The 26,347-nt window shown below is 39.0% G+C and overlaps 1 protein-coding gene and 1 pseudogene across 1 annotated transcript; one reads left to right on the top strand and one right to left on the bottom strand.

Moving 5' to 3' along the window:
- Positions 1-9,915: 9,915 nt before the first annotated feature.
- Positions 9,916-12,680, top strand: LOC143616665 (defective in cullin neddylation protein AAR3-like). The gene is made up of 9 exons (XM_077089429.1): positions 9,916-9,993; positions 11,018-11,147; positions 11,326-11,377; positions 11,532-11,607; positions 11,693-11,775; positions 11,864-11,960; positions 12,050-12,095; positions 12,164-12,246; positions 12,324-12,680. The coding sequence occupies exons 1-9, from the start codon at positions 9,930-9,932 to the stop codon at positions 12,539-12,541; spliced, it is 849 nt and encodes a 282-aa protein (XP_076945544.1). The 5' UTR covers positions 9,916-9,929; the 3' UTR covers positions 12,542-12,680.
- Positions 12,681-12,755: 75 nt separating this feature from the next.
- On the bottom strand, positions 12,756-16,657 carry LOC143616663 (granule-bound starch synthase 2, chloroplastic/amyloplastic-like; annotated as a pseudogene).
- Positions 16,658-26,347: the final 9,690 nt, after the last annotated feature.

Here is a 26,347-nt window from a genome sequence, read left to right on the forward strand (position 1 = left end):
AATATGAAAGCCAATGGAAGTATTGTTAAATACAAGGCAAGGTTAGTGATCAAAGGGTATAGACAAAAAGAAGGTCTAGACTATTTTGATACTTACTCGCCGGTCACACGAATAACCTCAGTTCTAACCCTTGTATTTCAAGGTCAATAAGAAAAAGTTGATTGTCCATTTCAAAAAGTCGACCGGTAAGGTTGGTTCTTGCAATTGCGGCCTTACGAAATTTGGAAATTCACCAAATGGATGTAAAAACCGCATTTCTAAATGGCGATTTAGATGAAGAGATTTACATGGAGCAACCCGAGGGTTTCTCCGCTCCAGGGAAAGAGGGCAAAGTATGTAAACTAGTCAAATCATTGTATGGTTTGAAGCAAGCTCCAAAACAATGGCACTTAAAGTTTGATCATGTCATGCTTGACAATGGTTTCAAAATAAACGAGTGTGACAAATGTGTCTATGTGAAGGACACGCCAGGAGGTTATGTGATTTTGTGTCTTTATGTAGATGATACGCTTATCATTGGGAGTAATGATACTATGATTAAATCTACAAAAGATATGTTGAAAGCAAGGTTTGACATAAAAGACTTGGGTCTCTCGGACCTGATTCTTGGGGTTCAAATTACTAGAACCCAAAATGGTCTTATCTTGAGTCAATCTCGCTATATGGATAAAATTCTTGAGAAATTCAATAAGGATGACACGCGTGTCGCGTCAACTCCAATTGATACGACCCACCATCTATCTAAAAATAGAGGCGAGGGTGTTGCTCAGTTAGAGTACTCAAGAATTATTTGTAGTCTAATGTATCTTATGACATGCAGTCGACCCGATCTAGCTTATGCCGTGAGTAGGCTAAGTAGATATACTAGTAATCCGAGCGTGGAACATTTGAAAAGTATAACACGGGTTCTAAGGTACTTAAGATACACAAGAGACTATGGACTCCATTATAATCGAGATCCAGCTGTGATCGAAGGATATAGTGATGGAAATTGGATTTCGGATATAAAAGATTCTAAATCAACAAGTGGATATGTATTCACACTTGGTGGTGCAGCTATTGCGTGGAAGTCTTCTAAGCAAACGGTTATAGCTAGATCCACGATGGAATCGGAGTTTATCGCCTTGGATAAATGTGGTGAAGAGGCGGAATGGCTACGTCAATTTATGGAAGATATTCCAATATGGCCAAAGCCTTTGTCGGCTATTTGCATACATTGTGACAATCAATCAGCGATTGGTAAAGCCCATAGCATGATGTACAACGGCAAATCAAGGCATATTCAATGTAGACATAACACGGTACGACAACTACTCACAACGGGTGTTATCACGATTGACTATGTGAAGTCAAAAGATAACATTGCAGACCCGTTAACAAAAGGCTTAAGCAAAGAGTTAGTTAACAAGTCGTCAAAAGGAATGGGACTAAAGCCCATAGGAAAAGGGGACATGAGGGAAACCTAACCTAGTTGACTGGAGATCCCAAGATCTAGGTTCAATAGGACAATTTAATCATGAAGCCAAGGGTGGTCACTGTGGGGGAGTACCCCAAACCAAACTAAAGGGCGTTGCGTGCACGCGCGTCCTAGTCCATTCTAATTAGTGACACATGTTGTAAGGATAAGCATGATAAAGGTTAATGATTTGTGGAAATCAACAAACCTATTGCTTTTAATGATTCGAGCGAGAATCACCTATGTGAGAGAGAACTAGGGTCGGTTCGAATGGATTTTGGGGCAAAAATCCTAGAGCTCTCCCAGAACCAGGCTAGGACCATAATAGGACACGACAGTGAGGGGTTGGCCAGACCAGGGAGAGAGTTGTGTGAAGTGTATTGTCGTCTACATAAATGGGGGTATGTTCAAAGACATCGTGTCTACACACCACTAAGAGACTAAGTATGCTTCACAAAGGAAGGTTCAAAGGGTAACATCTACCTATCCTGCAATGCTCAACCGTTGAATTGGATCTAAGAAACTTGCATGTATGGATTGATCTCAATGTGAAAATGAATGAGTTTTGTTTTCACATGTGAGGGATGTTGGAAAATATGTGGAAATGAATAAGTTTTGTTTTCACATGTAGGGGATTGTTGGAAAATTTTTATGAAAAAATATATATGTTTAAACTTTGAATTATTTTATTCAAGGTTGTTAGTCAATTAGTCAAAGTCATTAAAATGTCCTTTAATTTGATCAAAAAAATTAAAGTTTTGGTTAATGGTTCCTTTAATTTGGTCAAAAAACTAAAGTTTTAGTTAATGATGGTTGAATGGTTTCAACTTTCTACTAGTATAAATACCAAGGGAGCTCCTTGGTTATAGACACACAAAAAACACAAAAAATTAACACATTCTCTCTTGTGTTTTCTCTAACTTTCTCCTTTAAAAAATTCCAACATTCTTGATCATCTTCATCATTTTCTTTAAGGTACTATTCGGGTGCTAGAGCCCTCCCCGGCAGTACATATTGCTTAGGCCGTTGTACCCTGGGAAACAAAACGAGGAGAGACCCAGAATTTGTTTTAAGGGCCCCGTGTAAAACATGATCCTCGGCCACAAAGACTACTACACCATTCTTCTTCTACACCTTTCTTGCATTATTTTATTTCAATTGTATTGTAATTTTGATTTTTTCCGGTGTAATTTGTATTGTAATTTACTTGCTTTCCTAGATAGGTTTGATTCCTTGTATTGTAATCATTTTATTAAAAGTGTTTTATTTTTATACACGAACGGTTTCCTACAATATGTTCTTGTGATTTGTTCTAATTTGTGTGCTTCGTCCTTTTAATATGCAGTTGTGTATATTTGTTATATTTATTTGCCATCAATTATATTCAAAACGTTTATAAGTGGGCCCATATCAACCCACCTTTAATAATGTCATACAAAAAGATGGAGACTTTAGGCTATCTGCTATGGGACACTAAAGGTGGAGAAACGGGGCGCAGTGGGCGCCGTACACCGCCCGGGGGTGCGGAGGGGAGAGGCGTGAAGGGGACGGCCGGCACGGTGAGGGCTCTCTCTCTCTCTCCTCTCTCACATACACACACACACATATATATAGGGGCGCCCAAGGGGCATTAAACCATCGCGGGGCGGGCTTCGATGCCCCGTTTTTTACGAGGCGATGACGTGGCATGGTGGATGGGCTTTGATGCCCCCCACCAGAGCGGATAGCCTTAGGGTTGATTATAAACTGTTGAAACTAGTAGTACCAAAGCAAGTTGGTCGGTTCGGTTTTAATGGTATAACGAGCTGGTGATGGCTACCTAACCTTCTAATATTTGTTTTTGATTGTCTTTTAAATATGTGGTTGTGCATGTGTTATATTCGTTTACCATCTTATATATTCAAAAACAATGTAATATAACGTTGTTGAAAGAACTGACAACCTACCAGAACCGAACCACCCAACCCGATTGTTGTAATTTTATATATTATATTAGTTTTATTTTAATATATTGCTAAATATTAAACTAAGATCATATAAATGATGCTCGTTTTGGCTTTCAGCTTGATAAGTAACGCCCGGGTTTGGGTCTAGGCTCGTTTATTAAGCGAACTTATTTAGGATCGAGCTCGATTAAGCTTGGCTTGATTCAAGCTATTAGTGAGTCGATCTCGAGTGGCTCATCAACTCTACACAAAACCGTAGCTACTAGGTTCCAATTTATTGAGTCAAACATGCGGATATCGTGTTATAAACAAGAGATTGTAGAAAGATTTTGATGTTATTACTCATGAACATGCTTATGTTATATAGTAATCATAGGATGAAAACTTATTAAAGTAGTAAATACAATGTTAATGTAATAACCAATTGTAATAAACATTTTGATCAAGATAATCATCGACGAGATTATCGTGATAAAAAGGATATTTCATATGTTTTTTTTATCACCCAATTAGCCATTTGGCTATTCCAGTTTTCATTACCTATTTTGTAAAATGGTTTACTTGTTTTGATTTTGAAATTTCTCTTTCAATGGAATGGAAGATGTTCGAAAACAATCGTTAAGGGTATTGTCGAAGCACGAAATGAATCTAACCTGATCCATGACGATGTTTCCACGGATTTTCGAGATGAACGGACCACGTCTTGATCTTCTTCTCGGCTGTGCTTGAGACCTGTGATGGCTTTTTGGAGGTGTGGAGGTGACTGCTAAGATATCCTGAGGATTTCTTGTTCACAGACACAAAAAAGTGGTGGTGGCTCTTATTGAGCATGACCCTCAATAAGGAGGTGGAGACCTCCTTATATAGAGTCTCATGGCCACCATCATAGTACCCTAATGGGCCTAGCCCAGTTAGGGTTACCTCCACAAAACCCCCTCAGCCCAATAACATTGTATTAGTCCATATAATAAAATAAGCCAAACATAATAAATTTAGGGTTTAGTACCATACCCCTACAAGCCCCCCAAGTCCAGTGTTGCTCCTAGGCGCGCAAGCGTCTAGGTGGAGCGCTGGACTTTATAAGGTGTGAGGCGGTTTTTTCCCTTTTCTTTGGCCTTGTCTTTATTGTCTGAGTTTTGGGAGGTTTTCCCCATGATGGTGACAAGCTGTAAAAATAATGAAGCTTGCGCGTGAGGCGGCTTATGAGCTATAATAATAGAGCCTGCGCGAGTTGCGGCTTACGAGCTATAAGAATAATGAAGCTTGCGCGTGAGGCGACTTACGAGCTATGAGAATAATAATGAAGCTTGCGCGAGAGGCGACTTACGAGCTATAAGAATAATAAAGCTTGCGCGTGAGGCGACTTACGAGCTATAAGAATAATAACAGCTTGCGCGCGAGGCGTCTTATGAGCTGTATGAATAATAAAAGCTTGCGCGCGAGGCGTCTTACGAGCTGTATGAATAATAAAAGCTTGCGCGCGAGGCGTCTTACGAGCTATAAGATAATAACAGCTTGCGCGCGAGGCGTCTTATGAGCTGTATGAATAATAAAGCCTGCGCGTGAGGCGACTTACGGGCTGTAAGAATAATGAAGCTTGCGCGTGAGGCGGCTTACGAGCTATAATAATAGAGCTTGCGCGAGTTGCGGCTTACGAGCTATAAGAATAATAACAGCTTGCGCGCGAGGCGTCTTATGAGCTGTATGAATAATAAAGCCTGCGCGTGAGGCGACTTACGGGCTATAAGAATAATGAAGCTTGCGCGTGAGGCGGCTTACGAGCTATAATAATAGAGCTTGCGCGAGTTGCGGCTTACGAGCTATAAGAATAATAACAGCTTGCGCGCGAGGCGTCTTATGAGCTGTATGATTAATAAAAGCTTGCGCGCGAGGCGTCTTACAAGCTATAAGAATAATAACAGCTTGCGCGCGAGGCGTCTTATGAGCTGTATGAATAATAAAGCCTGCGCGCGAGGCGTCTTACGAGCTATAAGAATAATAACAGCTTGCGCGCGAGGCGTCTTATGAGCTGTATGAATAATAAAGCCTGCGCGTGAGGCGACTTACGGACTGTAAGAATAATGAAGCTTGCGCGTGAGGCGGCATACGAGCTATAATAATAGAGCTTGCGCGTGAGGCGTCTTACGAGCTAAAAGAATAATAACAGCTTGCGCGCGAGGCGTCTTACGAGCTATAAGAATAATAACAGCTTACGCGCGAGGCGTCTTATGAGCTGTAATAATAATAACAGCTTACGCGCGAGGCGTCTTATGAGCTATAAGAATAATAACAGCTTACGCGCGAGGCGTCTTATGAGCTGTAATAATAATAACAGCTTACGCGCGAGGCGTCTTATGAGCTGTATGAATAATAGTGGAGCTTGCGCGTGAGGCGGCTTACGAGCTACTTTATGTCCCGCGCCACGCGCAGATGTTGCATGCGCGTGCGCGTAGACTGTGATATGTGTGAGCATGTGATGCGTAAGCATGTGTAATATGCGTGAGCATATGTGATGCGTGAGCATATGTTGTGCATGAGCATGTGGTATGAGGATTCCCAACCTTTAAGTTTGGCGTGTAGCCATACGGGATATTATGAGGATTCCCAACCTTGAAGTTTGGCACGTAGCCATGCGGGATATTATGAGGATTCCCAACCTTGAAGTTTGGCGCGTAGCCATACGGGATATTATGAGGGTTCCCAACCTTGAAGTTTGGCGCGTAGCCATAGGGGATATTATGAGGGTTCCCAACCTTGAAGTTTGGCGCGTAGCCATACGGGATATTATGAGGATTCCCAACCTTGAAGTTTGGCGCGTAGCCATAGGGGATATTATGAGGATTCCCAACCTTGAAGTTTGGCGCGTAGCCATAGGGGATATTATGAGGATTCCCAACCTTGAAGTTTGGCGCGTAGCCATACGGGATATTATGAGGATTCCCAACCTTGAAGTTTGGCGCGTAGCCATATGGGATATTATGAGGATTCCCAACCTTGAAGTTTGGCGCGTAGCCATAGGGGATATTATGAGGATTCCCAACCTTGAAGTTTGGCGCGTAGCCATACGGGATATTATGAGGATTCCCAACCTTGAAGTTTGGCGCGTAGCCATATGGGATATGAGGATTCCCAACCTTTAAGTTTGGCGCGGGGCCTGATGCGCGCATGCACGGCGATGGAGTGGTGACTCGTGAGTGTGCGTGCATGGCGGAGGTCTTTTGCGCAAAACCCAGATGGTGGTTTCCGCGGCGGCACATGCACGGCTGCGGAGTGAGAATCCGCGGGCGCGCGTACATGGCGGCGGAAGTCTGGTAATTTCTGGATCTGCAATTTTAGAGTCAGATCTGCAACTTTAGACCTAAAATCCAGGTCTGTAATCTAGACCTAGATCTGTAAATCAGACCTAGATAGATCTGAAGCCCGGAGCAGATTTAAAACCATCACAGATCCGGAGACCTGATCATTCGAATCAGGCCGTTTCTTTTTGCACAGATCTGGAAGCCTCTTTTTAGATCTATGGATCTTTTTGAGCTTTAATAGAACAAGCCTTGAAGCCCTTTTTCTGTAAACTTCCAGATCTGGGTTTTTCCTGGGAGAGATCCGACAGCCGAGATGAAGATCGAAGGGTAGTTCGTTGCCGTCCCACGGATGGCGCCAATGTCGAAGCACGAAATGAATCTAACCTGATCCATGACGATGTTTCCACGGATTTTCGAGATGAACGGACCACGTCTTGATCTTCTTCTCGGCTGTGCTTGAGACCTGTGATGGCTTTTTGGAGGTGTGGAGGTGACTGCTAAGATATCCTGAGGATTTCTTGTTCACAGACACAAAAAAGTGGTGGTGGCTCTTATTGAGCATGACCCTCAATAAGGAGGTGGAGACCTCCTTATATAGAGTCTCATGGCCACCATCATGGTACCCTAATGGGCCTAGCCCAGTTAGGGTTACCTCCACAAAACCCCCTCAGCCCAATAACATTGTATTAGTCCATATAATAAAATAAGCCAAATATAATAAATTTAGGGTTTAGTACCATACCCCTACAGGTATGTTTGGTTGGAGGTAATGGAATGAAGGGGGAATGAAATGGGAGAAGAAATGGAATGGACAAGGGAATGAAATGAATCATTACCATTCATTTGTCTTGTTTGATTAACCTATAGGAATGAAATCAATTATTAATTTTTATTGTTTGGTATCCAAAAAAATTTGTAGAAATAATAAAAACACTCATATCTCAAAATACGTTTTAACCAAAAAGAAAAAACCCCTACAATGGCGACGGTGGAAGCTCCGGCGACGAAAATGGTGGTGGCGGCGGTGGTGGTGTCGGCGGAGTTGGTGGTGATGCCAGTGGTGGTGGTGGTGGTTGTTAGGTGGTAGTGTTGTTGAGAAAGTAGGGTAAAGGAGGAATGAAATGAAAAAAAAGAAGGGAGTTGGGAAGGAATGGTTTTGATGGAATGAGATTCCATGTGCAAATTTAGGCCAGTAAACGAACCGAACGTTCGGTGAACATTCGTGAACCGTTCGGCGGGAAATTCGTTTATGTTGGTTTATTTAATAAACGAACGAACTTGAACAAAAAACTTGTGTTCGTTTAATTAAACGAATGCACATGAACACATGTTTCGTTCGTTCATTTATGTTCATGAATGTTCGTTTATTTATGTTCATTTATGTTCGTTTATGTGTTAATAGAAAATAATTAAATATTATCTAGATTGGTCATATGCTTAAAGGTTTTATATTTGTTAATTGTGTTCATTTAGGTGTTTTCATTTAAGTTCGTATATGCTTGTTTGTGTTCATTTACATTTGTTCATACATGTTTTTTTTTATCTTCGTTCAGTTATGTTCGTTTAGATTTTAAACAAACGAATATAAATGTCCATTTTTAAATAAACGAGCATGAACATAAATATTTGTTCAATTAAGTGTATGTGTTCTTTTAAAGTTAAATGAAAGAACACGAACATGCCATTTTTCGTGTTCATTCGATTCGTTTACAAGCTTTCATTATTCACATAAATGAATACATCAGTCTCAATCTCTAGGCTTTTCCGATTTTATTTGTGTTCGTGAACCGTTCATGAACACATTAATTTCCTTAATGAACAAATAAGAACATAAAATCTCGTTCGGTAAGTGTTCGTGAACACATTATTTTCTTAACGAATGAACATGAACAAGGCCTTGTTCGTGTTCGTTCGGTTCGTTTACAACCCTATGTGTAATGGATGATTTCATTCCATTGATCAACCAAACACCACTTTATTCCCACATAATTAATTATTCCATTCCTACTGTCATTCCTGCATACCAAACGCTACCTAATTTCTTTTAGTAAAACTTATTTGTAGTTGTTAAATCATTTTATAAATAACCTTTTGTTTTTATCGTGCTACATTCTTGAGCTAAAACTTATTCTCTCTCATTTGCTACAGTAAGTTGTTTGTTTTTTTGAAAAAAAGTTTGCGCAGGTTCTTTTGTCTGCGTCGCATACCAACGCATACATTGTCATCTACAGACTGTTTGTTTTGTCGAAGACGTTTCATAAAAAAAAAGTCTGCGCAAGCTCTTCTTGGTGCAGACTTGACACATCCACTTCTGAGATATTTTAAGGTCCGTAGAGGGTTAAAACACCACACCCTACCAACACCCACTGTTCACCACCACCACCACCCACCATTCACCACCATCTCCACGACCACCACCGTCCACCACTGTCCACCACTCACCCACCACCACCACCGTCCACCACTACCGTCTGCCACCACCACCACCATCGTCCACCACCCACCACCATCACCTTCCACCACCACCACCACCATCCACCACCTCCCATCGTCGGCCACCACCCCACCACTATCACCACCTACCCACCACCACCACCGTCCACCAGTACTGTCTGCCACCACCACCACCGTCTACCACCATCGTCCACCACCACCCGCCACCACTGCCTTCTACCACCACCGCCGCCACCACCATCCACCACCACCCACCGTCGACCACCACCACCCACCACTACCACTATCACCATCCAGCACCACCATCATCCACTACCACAGTTTGTACACAACTACCAGTTTATTTTAACAATCTACAAACATTAAAAAACAAATAGTTTTCTTCTTGCAGACTGCAGAGGTTTGATCCATCTCTTCTGCTACAGATATTTTCAGATATGGTCCGTAAACTACAGACATTTTACCTATACCGATCGTAACATGCATCCCATTAGCTCAATTAAAAATATAATTCCCTAAACATAATTTTTACTTCCATAGATAAATCAAAACCAAAACTAATTTCGAAATTTGAAAATAAAGATAAAAGTAAAACCAATATAAAATTAAATATTGATGGTCTCTCTCTTATCAAAATCATAATGACGTTACCAAAAGAAAAGGAAATGGTGAGTGACACTGGGGAATGAATCCATGAACCTCCTCCCTCATCATCTAATTTAGGGTTTTTATTATCATTTTCTCATATCAATCATCAATTGCTTATTATTCTTCATGGATTCTTCTCCATCGCTTTCAAATCAACTCGATATCTTTCAGATTTACAGACGCTATTGCGGTATACCTAAATCCCTAATTATTCTGTTCTCTTTATTATTATATTATATTCGATTAATTACCTCCGTATAACATATTAATTGTAACTTAATTAAACTGTTAAGTAGGAGGCTAGATGCACGCCTGTATGAAGCATCAGGTTCTTAATATATTTATTATATGTATGCTGTTAATATTATGCTTGTTTTTATAAGTGTTTGTTGTTACTTTTTGTTTGTATTTGCTGATTTCCGATTATGAGACGCTATAACTATTTGTTGATTTGCGTTTATTGTTATTATTAGGTTTTTTCTTATGTTGTTATAAGTATTTGCCTATGCAGTCGATATCGCAGACATATAGCCGATATATCACCGATATAAATATCAGCCAGAATATCGGTACCGATAATATCAGCGATATTGACCAATATTTGACCGATACTGGACTAATATTTTATTGATATATCATTGATATTCTTGATATTGGTGTTTTATGTCTTAATTATCGACTTTTAGTGTTCAATGTTAGTGTTTTAAGCCTTAATCAATTCTTACTTGCTACGATTGTTAGTGTTTTGCAATTTGCAAAAGGTTAGTTTGTTAATGGTAGGAGACTATATTGAATTATTAGTGTTAAATTACTATATATATGAATTTTACATGATATTAAAATTACCGATATCCCACCGATATCTCACTGCGGTAACTGATATCCGATATTTTTCCGCATTAACTCCTTAGGTATTTGTTGTTATTATGTTGTTGCTAATTTTTACTCTTTTGTTGTTATTATTAGGGTTTTTTTTTGTTATTATAAAACATTGCTTACGTAGATTGGTATTGTAGTTACTATTGTTTCATACGTTCTCATTTTTGGTCGATTGGTATTGTTTCCTACGTTCTCATGTTAAGATTATTTTGTACATGAACCTTTGCATGTGTATATGTGTTTATCGATAAAGTATAACAGTCATGATCATACTATTCGAATATCTGTGTTTGTAAACCGAAGCTGAATCTCGTTTTTTTCCCAATCTTTTGTAGAAATCACGTTGGACGTGTATGCTTCTGAGGGGGATGGTTACAGGCACGCTAATGAGTCGATGAAAGCTAAATTGGCCAGGGAGGGATTGTCCCGGCTTCTAGAATTGGTTGAGTCGAGGGTGTATAAAAGGTATCTGTTATGAAAGTTTCGACTTACTGAAACTTAATATTCAATTTGGTGCTTCATTCAGATGCAGAAAACATTATTATTATTATTATTATTATTATTATTATTATTGTCTTTTGAGAGTGTCGGTTGGCTGGAAATTGGTTGATGTTGACGAACACCATGTTATTAACCATTGCAGGATGTCAATTTTTGAAGAGCTTTCTGTTCTTATGTCAAGGCTTAATTTGATGGTGAGATGATGGATCATTTCTTTCTTATGATTGTGTACAAAATACATGTATTATTATCAAAGCACCAATGTACTAGTAACTATAAGTTATATGCTTGATTATTACATTATTAATTTCTAGTAGTAACCATCTTTCTTTCTATCTATCTGTGCAGGTAGACTCCCACGAATTCTCAAGATTCTATAATTTTGTATTCTTTATATGCCGTGAAAACAGTCAAAGAAGCATCAGTAAGTGGCATATCAAATAAAAGCTGATGATCGTCTTACAAACATATAAACTTAAACCTTTTTTTTTTGCGATTATTATTTTTAGCTGTAAGTAGGGCAATTATGGCTTGGAACTTAATATTGTCTGGAAGGTTTAGATTACTTAATCAATGGTGCACCTTCATTGAGGTACTCTGAGGATATTCCAAATTACATGTGAGATATTGCCTAGTTTTATCAATTGAACCAAATTATTTTTTCGGAATTTGACATATAGAATAATCAAAGGCACAATATCTCTGAGGATACATGGAGGCAAGTGTTGGCATTTAGTTGCTGTGTACATGAAAACCTTGAAGGATATGATCCCGAAGGTAATAACATAAATACTTACTTTCACATATTTCTTAATCCTGCCATAAGGATGCAACATCATCTAATATTTTATATATGATTTTGTTAGGGGCTTGGCCTGTTGTGATCGATGAGTTTGTCGAGCACATGTATAGGTACACAATCTTTACCACCTTAAAGTTCATATGATCATATAAAACCTTTTTTCATGCATTTGGTGCAGGATTAGTGGATCTGAAGATACTCATAAGTTAGGTTGCAGTTGTGGTGATTCAGAAGACCAACTGATTTATGAGGCTTTACCTGGTATATTATCACTAGCAACAAAAATAATAAGAAGCTAAAAGTAGAAACATCCTGATAATCTGTTCTTAAACTTGCAGGATTGAAAGTGTACCCCGGGGCAAAGAGAAAGTTGGATGGCCAAGAATTAGAATCCATGGATGACATCACCATCTCCAAGAGAAGGCACACTGTGGACCATGTGAAACATAACAACCCGTGTGCGGTTGAGGGCGGTCTCTCAAAAGGTTTTGCACAACTTTTCTCAAATCATTCTTGTTTGAAATTTGATCATGAAAATAGAGTGTCATTTACATAGAGAATTTTATGTTTATGCATGTGAGTGGCTTTTCAAACCAGAACCATCCATTTTTCATCTACTTATTGAGTCTCACATTACATTCATCGTTGTCGAGTATTTCATGGTGTATTATGTGCTCTATATACAAAATAATTCAATGTCTTTTGTAGCTATCATTATATGTGTTTTATGAATCCATTAGTTATACAGACATTTTTAGTTAGAACCAAATTTACCACTGATACTTGGCAGCAACAAAAACATCCTCATAATGTTGAGCAGCATTGTTCCAGCTAAGATCCCTTGTCATCCCCCTTTTTTGGATCCCCTTCCAGCTCCGCTTATACTCCCTATAAGTCAACAAACAATTCCCGAGTGCGTGGATCAGTTGACCGGCCTCGGCTCTGCTAAATGTCCATCCTACTCCTGACTCATTGTAAGGGTCAAACGGCTCAACCGTGTCTCTCAAACCACCCACTGCGTGTACAACAGGTACGGTTCCATAGCTCATAGCATATAATTGATTTAAGCCCGCACGGCTCGAATCTTGATGGCATTAGCAATATATCGACACCCGCAGTGATCCGGTGAGCCATTTTGACTGAGAACCCGACCCATCCTCGGATCTTTTTCGGGTACCGGTTTTCCATCTCTCTAAGCATTTGTTCAAGGTCGGGTCTGCCCGTACCCAACATGACCAGTTGTACATCTTGGTCAACTATCCACGGGACACTCTCGGCTATCAAGTCAACACCTTTTTGAACATCCAGTCTTCCAAGAACCCGATTAACGGCACATCATCTCGAACCGGTAACCCGAGCTCTTTTTGAAGGGCGGTCTTGCATTGTGGCTTGCCGGTTTCGAGCGTGTTTATACAGTAATTAGTGTAACCGTCTGATGTTAAGTGGTTGTTGACTTCAGGGTTCCAATCGTTCGTGTCGATTCCGTTGACAATACCTTTTAGTTTCCAATCGTTTTCGTTTATTATGTTGTGTAAACCCCAACCGCCCTCGCTGGTCTTTAGTTCCCACGCATATCCGTGACTCACGGTTACCACACGGTCAGCTGTTTTGAGACCCGCAGCAAAGATGTTGAAGTGTTCACCTCCGACAGGATCATACAATCTGAAAAGATCCAAGTAGTGTGGTGGTAGATCCACATGACTGAAATCATCAACCGGACCACGCCCCTGAAAGTTAAAAGTTAAAAACAATTTTGACTCGTTTATGAATAAACTGAATTAAGTTAACTAACCTGATGAGCTATGTTATGGATCACAAGGACGGATCTCGTGTATCGCATTAATCCGTTGTCACGATAATATGCTTTGAGATAAACCGGTAACAACGCGGTATGCCAATCCTTTGCAATGAAAACCAAATTTCCGTCTCCATAGCATACACCCCCGCACGGGACGTACCATGGAACCTATAGGTAACGAGTTGTCAGTTCGACGAGAGTTTATATATGAATTATAAGACAACAAACCAATAATGCCGATTATGACAATGGCAATGTACCTCAACAGCCACTTTGCAGAACAAAACCATGCGTCGTATAATGTCCTACAATAATGAATATCAACCGATAACATTAGTAAAGAAAGACATTAGTAGAACCTAACCTCGCGATTCCCTCCATATATATTACTTCCCAAATTGTTTTACATGTGGCATCTGATAAAAACAAAATCTACACCATCAATGTATGTTTGAAGGTACTGCACATCCACATCTTGAAAATATAAGTAAAATCAGTTACCTACTTGTAACAATATTAACAATATTTAAGCTCAACTCGATTCAAGCAATTAAAATGTACATCATGGCATACCTCCCAACCGACTTTATAACGTCTCCTAACCCCGGTATCTTGAACTTCATAATCACCATACATCGGTACGACCACCTAAATGCATGCAAAAACCAAACATCAAGACCCACAGTCTAGGGGTGCAAATGAGCCAAGTCTAAGCTCGACTAAGCTCGAGCTCTGCTCGTTTAATTTACACAGAGCTCAAGCTCGAGCTCGGCTCGTTTCGAGCTTTATTTTCAAAGCTCGAGCTCAACTCGTGAGTAGATTTTCAAATTCGAGCTCGGCTCGTTTACTATATTTATCAATTATTTATATATTTTTTTCCATTATAATTTTATGTATAAAATAGTATATATTATTTAGTTATTTTTATTTATTTTTTCGTAAAATTATATGTTTAATAATTATTAAATATATATTTAAAAAATTATATGAATGACAGGCTCTTTTAGGCTCGGCAACCAAAGTGAAGCTCGGGCTCAGACTCGCTTATTAAACGAGCTTACTTTTAGGCTCAAGCTCGGGGCTCGGGCTCAATTAATCTCGGCTCGTTCGAGCTTTTTAACGAGTCGATCTCGAGTATCTCATGAGCAGCTCGGCTCGTTTGCACCCATAACCCACACGTGCACGTTTTAACACATAAGGAAAATGTGTATTAATTGGTCTGAAGTTACCATTACTTGTGCCCACGCTGAGCCAAAGCCTTCGGTAAAGCACCGGCAACGTCACCAAGACCGCCTATAGATGCATACATAATTATAAATTATTCAAATATAGGTGCGGTAAAATGTTGAACCGAGATTTGGTTGTAACGACATGAATTTGGAACCTGTTTTAGACCAGGGAGCGCATTCGGCTGCAATCAATATGACATTCATTACATTCGGGCCAGCTAAAGGAAGGGATTCAACATCATCACTTGCAGGAACATCTGCTTCATCATCTGATGTCGGTTCACTTGTCACGTTGGTCTCGTCTTTATCTTCATCGTTATGTTTGTTAAACGCGGGTAGTAGGGTGTCATCTTCAACCGGATCAATGGCGATATTCGATAGAGCGCTAGGAGTGTGGCGTTCATTGAGAAAGCCTTCTGTTGTTTTAACTATGCTCTACAAAGAAAAGTAATTGTAATTTCAGGTTCTTTAGCTTAGCATTCGTGATAGTTATATATTTGCGGTCAATGCACTAAAAACGCATTGGTGATGTCTGAGGCAAAACATTTGTTATGAACCTAACATCTCTCATGTCTATGGATGTGGGATTTGCATAGGTTGTCACAAGTGCTTACAAACCGACCAAATAGGGGCGGAACTACCTTTATGGGATGAGGCCGCCCGGTAGGCTGAAATGAAAAAAGGTGTATTTAGGAACACTCATAAACAAATTAGCAGAAAATATAAACAGAACTGATATGCTAAAGTCGTTAATCTTTCTTTAGCATTCACTGCAAATGAGGTCAAGTGTTAAATTCAGCTTAGTTTTATTCTTTGAAATGCTATGTATTTATTCTTTCAAATCCAAATTTTAAATTGCTTTAGACTTTTCTCAATATAATATAACCTCTTATTTTAATTATTTATTTTATTTGAACACTATTATCAACTTACTTTTGGTTATATACTCCTACTTTATTATTATTATTATTATTATTATTATTTTATATCACTTAATTCAAATTATTACAAATTGTCATAAATACAGACTTCTTATCAAAGCTTATAAATTTGAGATTACAGAAATCTAAGTCATCTGAATTACCGTTTCGAGATAAGTTTTACATCAATCGAATCGTATCATTCTTCCGATCAAAAGCCCTAAAACATCCGTTTAAAACTCGGAAAAAAACTTAGCGGCGTTAAGTGTTTTTTAACGGAGGTCCATTGAGATAAAAATAGTTGAAAGTTAGGCCCGCTGTTAGTGATTTTTAAAGTTGGTATTATTATTAATCAATACACAAAAGTCAGAATTATTTATTTCCAATTTTCCTATTTCAAAAGCTTGTAACTACTAGCAAAAACCAGGATCACACGGTGCGTAATATACCTGCACATCTGTTTGCCTTGCAAATTCCCTCATATTTTCCTCAGTTGTAACTTGAACCTTTGTATAGCCACTGCCATCAACACCAGAGCTATTTTTTCCTGTTGCTTTGATCCTCCATACTCTGCCACGACACACGGTATTACCATTATCACATACAAATGTCGTAAGTGATTTTGTGGGCCTCTTATGTGCGAACAAGGGGATCCGGTATCGACCATGCTTATTCAAAACAACCGTTGTTTCGATCACGAATGGCATGGAACCCAGTGTCGCCATTAAGGTGCCTAAGAGACTTTTGCAGGGAAGGATAAAGAGCTACAAGTAATTAGTTGATGAGTGTAGAAAGCTAATTGGTATCTTGATATTAAGAATCCTATTGGATCAAGTGGGCCCCACGGAACGAGGAATATGGAACACGAGCACAAAATCAAAAACTCCAGATTTGATCAAACGGGTGGTGGTCGTTGAAGATGGTCGGACCTACATTACAAATATTCATTTTAGAAGTTATGTGTTTCTTACAAACATAAATAAATGACAATCTCTGTAATTCCTGTCATAATTTTATCTTGAAAATTTTTATGCATCTGGTACAAAGAAATCAGTGGACGGGCGACATTTGATCACACACAAAGAAATCAATAGACACTTAAATTTTCGAACAAACATTTTGAACTTTTCACATTAAAGTTTAACTCTCTGCACTAGAATTTGTACTTTCCGCACTAAGAGTTCGAACCAGATTGTTGGATTTGTAAATGTTAGGTTCCAAAGGCACGACTTGTGATAATGTTACTAGTGACGTTTTGACATATGATATATAGGGTCACAAATTAAGAAAGTGTTTAAATATGTTTAAATTTAAATAACCAAAGCAACAATGTATAACGTATTATTGCTAGCTATTTATATATAATTATATAGAAGGTTAACATAAGTCTCATGTCATGTTTCTTGTCATATGGAGAAATAACAATCTCCATAACAATAGTATTTACAACTACGTATAATAAATGCTTTGTATGGTAAATAACTTTTTTACATTAATATGCATCTAGTTGAGATTGAATGATTACATAAATATAATCAATCTTATGTATAAAAAATAATTCTAATAATATTCAAATTACTCTACCAAATGTTTTTATCTTTTTTTTTGAAAGGCCAAACATACTAGAAATGAAAAAGAAAACCTTACAAGCCACAAAAGACTCGAACATACAAGAAAAATAAAGAAACAAAAACAAATAACCAACCAAACTGCAAAAAATAATTGATAAAAATTAAACTTGCAACAATTCTTCTGATACAAGTTCGACCTCCAACTCCAATTATTCACAAGAAAGATGACATTTTGATATCAACCACTAGCTTGTCCACCAATAGTTGGTGCAAATGATTGTACATGCTATTATAAATTGCACGTGCATGAAATGGCCAATTTTAATGTTTTTGTTTGCTTTTTGAAGTTGACTCATGTGCTTTGCATGTCCACATGTCAAGATTCCAACATATCTTGATAAAATGTTTTTAGTACAAGTTGTGTACACCCACCTACTTCAAAATAAATTGGTTCATTTCCTAACACTTCATAAAAATGTTAATTGTTTTGTACTTATTGAGTTGCGCTCAAATGTTCGGTTAAATAATTAGCTTTACACTTTATTAAAGCCCAAATAACTAATAACTAAATTCATCTGATCCCCAAACCAATATTATTATTATTGTTATTAGGTATATTGGTTTTTAATGGTCTAACTATTAATTTTTAGTCATTGTTAGTCTCAACTAATGAATTGGCTACTGATGGTCCAAACTTTTAAAGTATTTGTTCCTAATGGTTCGCAACTAACATAATCCTAACGCCGTTAGTTTCAGGTCGTCGGGAAAACGTTTTTGATCAGAAAATTCAAATTTGTTGCTGGAAAACACCAACTTGAGCACCACAACCACCGCCAATTGACTCACCACTAACTAACTACCACCACTTGAGCACCATCAACCGATTCCGACAATGGTTCTAAGGTTTCTGGCGACCTCAATAATTGGGGCTTTTACTATAAAAAGGTTCCTAAAGGTCCTATATGAAGTTACCAAGATGTTTGGGATGAAAATGTTGAGTTTTTGGGAAAAAAGTTGAGTTTTCCAGCCAAAGCCGTTTTTTCGGCGACCTGAAACTAAGGATTTTAGGATTCTGTTATTCGCGGACCGTTAGGAACACATACTTTAAAAGTTTGGACCATTAGTAGTCAATTCATTAGTTGGGACCAGCAGTGACCAAAAGACAATAGTTGGGATCATTAAAAACCAATATACCTTATTATTATGATTATTATTATTATTATAGTTATCAATAATAAATATAGATTAGGTTCTTCCCCAAGTTTTCTCTTTTATAAATATTTCATTGTATTCTACGCCTGATTAATAAAATCTCTCCATTTCTCCTTACATGTCTATCTCTTATTTGCTATTAGACGAGTTGCACAACACGTTATCAGCACAAATTACTTTTAGAATTGGATCAAACAACTTAAGGTATGTTGATATTAACTTATCATTGTTTTTATTCTCTCGAACGTAAACGGTACCGCAATCAATATAATTTTGGGTTGCGTCAAAGATTCATTATGTTTTCTCTTAAAATTTTCAAAATAATTCATACTGTAATCTATATAGTTTTGGGTGAATTCAAGAGTTATATGTATGTTCTCAATGCGCTTGTTAATTAAGCCATTGTAAGCTCATTATTAAATAATTAGGTTGTTGACCCGTGCACGATATGGGCTGAATATAAAAATTGTCAAGTAAACACATATATACTTTCTATCGATAAGATATATTTTTAATATGTTTTTTGAGACGGCAACATGATTCATAAGTGCAATTCATATTCATGCGAAAGAAAGTAATAAAAAAACAAAAACTTAAATAAAATGACATTACATAGTATAATGTTTACAAACAAAATTTAAAAAATATACTTGTTAAATATCGACCAAATGAATTGCTTATGGAATATGTGGATTTGGAGCAACTGTGGAAAACAAATTGGAAATAAATAATCCCAACTTTTATGTATTGTCCGATAATAATCCCAACTTTAAAAATCACTGCCAGCGGTCCCAACTTTCAACTACTTTTGTCTCAATGGTCCTTCGTTAAAAAACACTTAACGTCATTATGTTTTGTCCCAAGTTTCAAGCCGATATTTTAGGGCTTTTGATCGGAAGAACGATACAATTCGACTGATGTAAAACTTATCTCGAAACGATGATTCAAACGACTTGATTTTTGTTAATTGGAAATTCAAACACCCAATTGCAGCATTGTTTCGTTGCTTGGATAATAGTTTCGAGATAAGTTTTACATCGGTCGGCTCGTATCGTTCCTTCGGTCAAAAGTCCTAAAACATCGGTTTGAAACTCGGGAAAAAATATAACGACGTTAAGTGTTTATTAACGGAGGGCCATTGAGACAAAAATAGTTGAAAGTTGGGACCGCTGGTAGTGTTTTTTAAAGTTTGGATTATTATCGGCCAATACACAAAAGTTGGGATTATTTATTTCCAATTTACCAATGTGGAATTCCCTTATGTGTGAAAGTTGGTTTTTAATCGGGACTTTAATTTCTTCTATTGGCATAACTGGAACTGCATATAAATAAAATATTATTTAACTAATAAATATATTTTATAATTTTCCTATATTTTTTTAGTTATCTTTGAGTAAAAAAATAATAAATTAAAAGTTACGGTATTTAAATTTGAAATAAATATAAATAAAAGTAATATCATAAATATTATGTATTCTTACCGTTAGAAATGCTAGCTACCGGAAATTAGTAAAATCGTCAGGTATACATATATGTTTATATATTTAAATAAATTTAAGAGTCTGTATTTTTATGAATTTATTATTGAGATAAATATTATGCTTTTGTATTTAGAATATTGGAGGAATAGAAAGACCGAAACAGGATCAAATTGTAAGGCCCAGTTCCTGGTAACCCTACTTTGGTGTTGGATTTACTTATAAACACAGTTCTAAAATCAGAGTAAATTAAAAACTTCGCGGAATAAAAAAAAAACTTCTGACATCACATTACAAAACATTCATTATTGTCTTAACATACAAATTGTCTTTTCATAAATAATTAATTAAAACAGTCATAACACTTCATCATGGATGTCAGTCTCTTCAGTCCATGCCATGTGTCCCTCCTCAAGCCAGCTGCCTCAACCTATTTGCATGCGTGGATACTAAAAGTCAGCTACGCTGAGTGAGTTCTAGAAAATCAAATTAGCATACAATACATTCACATCCTTACTTATACGTATCCGAAGATGCGTATTCATACCTTACTTACATGCATAAGTACTTACATACTTTCTTTTATACAACCCTATGGTATACCATAAGCTAGTCTATCTTAAACATCACAGATATTATAAGGGTCTGGTCCCTAACATCACAGATATTATAAGGGCTGGTCCCTTCTGCCTCGAGTACCCATACCAGCATACCTGTCTCGTGTACATAATAATATATATACACACACATGCTCATTCATACTATCAATATATGGTAATAACATTCAATACATAGTCATACACGTATCATACACTTATCCACTAAATAAATGTATTAACTATCACATACTCCATAGGAGTATGCACACAACCCCAAAAACATTTCAAAGAGAAATGGGGCTAGAACTCACCTGAAGTCGATTTCTCTCGCCGTTAATGGTAATTCCCTTCTTTAGTTGTGCACGACAAACTGTACAATACATTACGCGTGTTAATTATCTATTACCACTACTTCCTACATCTAAATTTATGAAACCCTCAACTAACGGGGGTCCGGGGGTGACAGCCCCTAGCAGGGTCCAAGGGGCACCGCCCCTGGCTGGGGTTGAGCTGTGTAACATCCCAAAATTTTAATTATAAATAAAGAAAATTATGTTTAGTGATTTCACGTTGTTAATTATTTAATGTCGAGTAAGGAGGGAGTTGGGCTTAGATTGCGTAAGATGGGTTAAATGAGAATGGGCCTCGGGTCCGTGGGCTTAGAGGGATATAAATATCCCATCCCAAACCCAATCTTTCATTTCCACCTTCTTTCTTCACACACTCAAAACGCACACATTCTAACCGATCAAGATTCGAAGCCGAGACCCGAGATTTTGTTGATAGATCTGAGTTGGTAAGGTAAGAACAAATCCACCAAAGCTAATTTTACTGAAAATGGTTAGGATTGGATGGGTTAACCGGACCCGAAACCCAAACTGCCCAAATCGGACCCCTAAAACGTCGATTTTAGGCCGATTTGATGGTTGGGATTTGTAGGCGCCGATCATACAATTCCGTGGGTACCAAAATCGAGTTATTTGGCTAAGAAACGAAGGATTTATGGGCAAACAGATCTGCAGCGCGATAACTTCGCCTGCAAGATTAAGTTCGCCTGATGAACTTCGCCTTCAAGCGTAACTTCGCCTTCAAGCGTAACTTCGCCTTCAAGCGTAACTTCGCCTAAGGTTTAACTTCGCCTGAAGCCAAGTTCGCCTAAGGATAACTTCGCCTACGGCCAAGTTCGCCTAAGGTTTAACTTCGCCTGAAGCCAAGTTCGCCTAAAGTTTAACTTCGCCTGAAGCCAAGTTCGCCTAAGGATAACTTCGCCTACGGCCAAGTTCGCCTAAGGTTTAACTTCGCCTGAAGCCAAGTTCGCCTAAGGTTTAACTTCGCCTGAAGCCAAGTTCGCCTAAGGTTTAACTTCGCCTGAAGCCAAGTTCGCCTAAGGTTTAACTTCGCCTGAAGTGAAGTTCGTTTATAAAATAAATTAAAAACCTAATGGAAAATGTGTTAAGGCAGTTATCGAAAATAAAATTTTTCCAAGCTGACCTGGCAGCTTAACCCCAGCCAGGGGCTCTGCCCCTTGGACCCCGCTAGGGGCTGCCGCCCCTAGAACCCCGCTGCCAGAGGCGCTGCCCCCGGACCCCCGTTCGTTGTGGGTCATATATAGATAGAAATACAAAACGAGTAGTAGTAGTTAATTGATATGTGTAAATATTATACAGTTAGCCGAGCCCAGTTAAAGAAAGGAATTACGATCAACGGCGAGCGTAACAGGATCCAGGTGAGTTTCTAGCCCCATTCCTTGTTATGTTTTCGGGGCTGTGTGCATACTTGATGTGTTGTTAATACATTTATCCTAAGTGATAAGTGTATGCCATATGTGATATATGTGATATGTAAGAATGATTGCTTGATGGTACGTGAACGATCTTCGGATATTGCACGTACTGTCAGGTTGTAACGTTATAAATATGGTAAGTATGATATGTATGTTTATGTGTATGAACGTAATAAAGTTAATAAAAGAAGGAAATGACGGTTGTATGGTTACGAAAAGGGTACCGAGCCCTAATAATACTCGAGGTATGATGTATGGTTGTATGGTAACGAAGAGGGAATCGAACCCTACTAATATTCGAAAACAAGGGACCAGACCCTTATAATATCTGTGATGTTAGGGACCAGACCCTTATAATATCTGTGATGTTAGGGACCAGACCCTTACAATATCTGTGAGGATAGGGACCAGACCCTCATAATATCTGTGATGTTAGGGACCAGACCCTTATAATATCTGTGATGTTAGGGACCAGACCCTTATAATATCTGTGAGGTTATAGGGCGAAAGGCTCTTTAAAACGTATGATTATGAATGTAAAGAAAGTATGTAAGTAAGAAAGAAAGTATGTAAGTAAGAATGAAGGTATGAGTACTTATGTGTGTATGAAAGAAAGTTATGAGGTTAAGTACGTATGTATGTAATAAGGTATTGTATGGTATTGTATGATTAACTAGAACTCACTCAGCGTAGCTGACTTTTAGTATGCACGCAGGTGAGTAGGATGAGACAGCTGGCTTGAGTGGAGGACACATGGCAGAAGACTAAAGCCTGGCATCTGAAGATCTGATATGTTTTATAAGTTATGTTTTGATTTTGAAAGACAAGAGGAATGTTTTAAGACATGATTATGAATTGATATGTAATGTTTTATGAAAGTTTTATATTCCGCGTAAAGTTTTTAATTAACTCTGATATTTAGAACTGTGTTTATGAGTAAATCCAACACGAAAGTAGGGTTACCGGTCACGGGGCCTTACAAGTTGGTATCAGAGCAAAGTTCGAGAGATTTAAGCATCCTACATGCTTAGACTTGAACAGAGAATGAGATTTAAGTAAGAAAAGAAAGAAGATGCCAGTTCAAGAATGCCATGTGTCGCTCAAGCAAGATCAGTAAAGGTGAAAGGTATGATTAAATGATATATGTTAATGAGAAAGAAAATATATGAGAATGGTACGGATAGGAATAATTGATTGTTTGAATTGACTAACTGCTTAAGTAGAACCAGCACAAATAGACTCATAAAAGGAAGTGTATAGGACACGGAAAGTAACGTGATCAGCTAATCACAACTGGCCACTGTTATTACCTGTTAGCCTTACCATCCTTGTACTAAACGGTTCCTTGAGTGACGATGTTTGTGTTTTCCCTTTTAGAATACGATGGCTGGAGTTGGTAACATTGCTGGAGCTGGAGGTCGTGCTGGACGACGCGGCAGGCCTCGTCGTATCCAGCAACCTTCGGTTGAGACAGCTTCCAACACCAGGGAGGAGGGTAGTGCAGCTGGAGGAGGTCCGATTAACAACGAAGGGGTTCAACTGGATCCCGCCATTCAAGCAGCTATTGTCCAAGCTGTAGCCGCTGCTGTAAAGAATATTACTCCGGGAGGCCCTGCTGGAAGCCGTGAAAGAACTGTGGACGGGGCAGGTGGTCATAGTAGGAATGATGATGAGGGGGAGAAGGGTGAATCAAGCGAGGAAAGGTCTGCGAAAGTCGATGACAGAAGGAGGGACCGAGGCGGTTGCAACTACAAGTCCTTCAAAGGTTGCGACCCGCCTAAGCTGACTGGTTTAGGAGACGCAATCGCTACTCTTCAATGGGTAACCGCTATGGACAAGATTATCCGCATTAGCGAATGCCGTCCCGACCAAGCTGTGGGTTATGCTACACAGTCATTTGAGGAGGAAGCTATGTATTGGTGGGAAAGTGTGGAGCAGAGAAAGACTAAGGATGAGATCAGGGCGATGAGGTGGGAAGATTTGAAAGAGTTGGTAATGAAGAAGTTCTGTGCAAATGCCGAGGTTGAAAGAACGGAGATGAAGTTCCAGAATTTAAAAGCCGGTATGATGACGCATCGTGAGTATACCACGGAGTTCAACCGACTATCTAGGTTGGTGCCTGACATGGTTGACACTGAGGTCAAGAGAATCAAATGTTATGTGAGGGGGTTGCCACAAAAGGTCCGCATGTTAGTCAGGGCGATTCAACCTGCTACTTTTGATTCGGCTGTTGGACTCACGGAAATGGTCTATGCTGACTTGGCCGCGGATGATAGGGTGGAAAGGGACGAAGAGAAAGAGAAGAAAGGGGTCACTCCTGCTAAACGACCCGGTACTCAGTTATGGAACTCCAAGGATAAGAAACAGAAAGTGTGGGAGAAGAGATCGTGTAAGACCTGCGGAAAGAGGCATGGTGGTGAGTGCAAGTGGGGTAAAAGTTCTAATGTTTGTCTCAAATGTGGAAAGGCTCATGGTGGAGAATGCAGAATGGGGTCGAATGCCTGTTATAAGTGCGGGAAGGTAGGGCATTATGCCAATGAGTGCAGTGCGAAGCCAGCATGTTACAAATGTGGCAAGACAGGCCATATGTCAAGGGAGTGCACTGAAGGTGTAGCTGGAGGTAGTGGAAAGAAGGATGCCGATCAAGCTAGGCCCAGAACTAGAGCCTACATGCTGACCCAGGAACAAGCCAGGCAGATTCCGGATGTCGTCACAGGTACGTTTCTAGTGAACGATGTTTCCGCTTCTGTATTATTTGATTCTGGTGCGAATAGAAGTTTTGTAGCTACGACGTTTAGTAAACTAGCTAAAATGAAAGGCTGCCGAGTGTCTGAAACTTTTGTAGTAGAAACCGCAAGTGACACTTCGGTGAAAATAACAAAAATGGTTAAGAATTGTAAGATAGTGTTAGAGGGACATGAGTTCCATGTTACTTTGTATGTTATGGCCTTAGGAGGGTTCGATGTAGTCTTGGGTATGGATTGGTTGTCTGAGTTTGAGGCTCAGATAACTGTAAAAGTAAGATGATAAGGTTAAAGTCATTGGATGGTAGTACGGTGACGGTTTATGGTGATAAGGAGAGTTATGGGCTTAATGTCATTTCGATGATAAAAGCCGAGGGTTTGTTAAGGCGAGGGTGCGGTGCCTACCTGGCGTATGTTGTCAACGCTACGGCCGAGACGAAAGAAATGAAGAATGTTCCTATTGTGCGCGACTACCCAGAAGTATTCCCTGAGGATCTTCCGGGGTTGCCACCTGAGCGAGAGATAGAATTTCAGATAGATCTAGTACCAGGAGCCTAGCCCGTCGCGAAAGCGCCTTACCGTCTAGCACCGTCCGAGATGAAGGAATTGATGTCCCAACTGCAAGAACTCCTCGACAAGGGTTTTATCAGACCGAGTGTTTCTCCGTGGGGCGCACCGGTTTTGTTTGTGAAGAAAAAGGATGGAAGTATGAGAATGTGCATAGACTATCGTGAGTTGAATAAGCTTACGGTAAAGAATAGATACCCCTTGCCTAGGATTGACGATCTGTTTGACCAACTGCAAGGTTCGAGTCGGTTCTCACGAATAGATCTCAGATCAGGCTACCATCAACTGAAGGTAAAGGAGGCAGACGTCCCTAAGACAGCGTTCCGAACGCGTTATGGACACTACGAGTTCCTCGTAATGTCATTCGGTCTAACAAATGCTCCTGCAGCATTTATGGACATGATGAACAGGGTGTGTCGACCAATGTTGGATAAGTCAGTTATCGTTTTCATTGATGACAT

Source organism: Bidens hawaiensis, unplaced genomic scaffold (genome assembly GCF_021521415.1).
Source record: "Bidens hawaiensis isolate Kalapana, Puna unplaced genomic scaffold, B.hawaiensis_p1.1 tig00048746_1, whole genome shotgun sequence".
Lineage (NCBI taxonomy): Eukaryota > Viridiplantae > Streptophyta > Magnoliopsida > Asterales > Asteraceae > Bidens > Bidens hawaiensis.

Excerpts from the sequence above, each read along its gene's own strand:
- LOC143616665 (XM_077089429.1), top strand. The coding sequence starts at position 9,930 with ATGGATTCTTCTCCATCGCTTTCAAATCAACTCGATATCTTTCAGATT. Across the intron at positions 11,148-11,325 it reads GAGTCGAGGGTGTATAAAAG|GATGTCAATTTTTGAAGAGC; the intron begins GTATCTGTTATG and ends TAACCATTGCAG. Across the intron at positions 12,247-12,323 it reads GATTTATGAGGCTTTACCTG|GATTGAAAGTGTACCCCGGG; the intron begins GTATATTATCAC and ends TTAAACTTGCAG.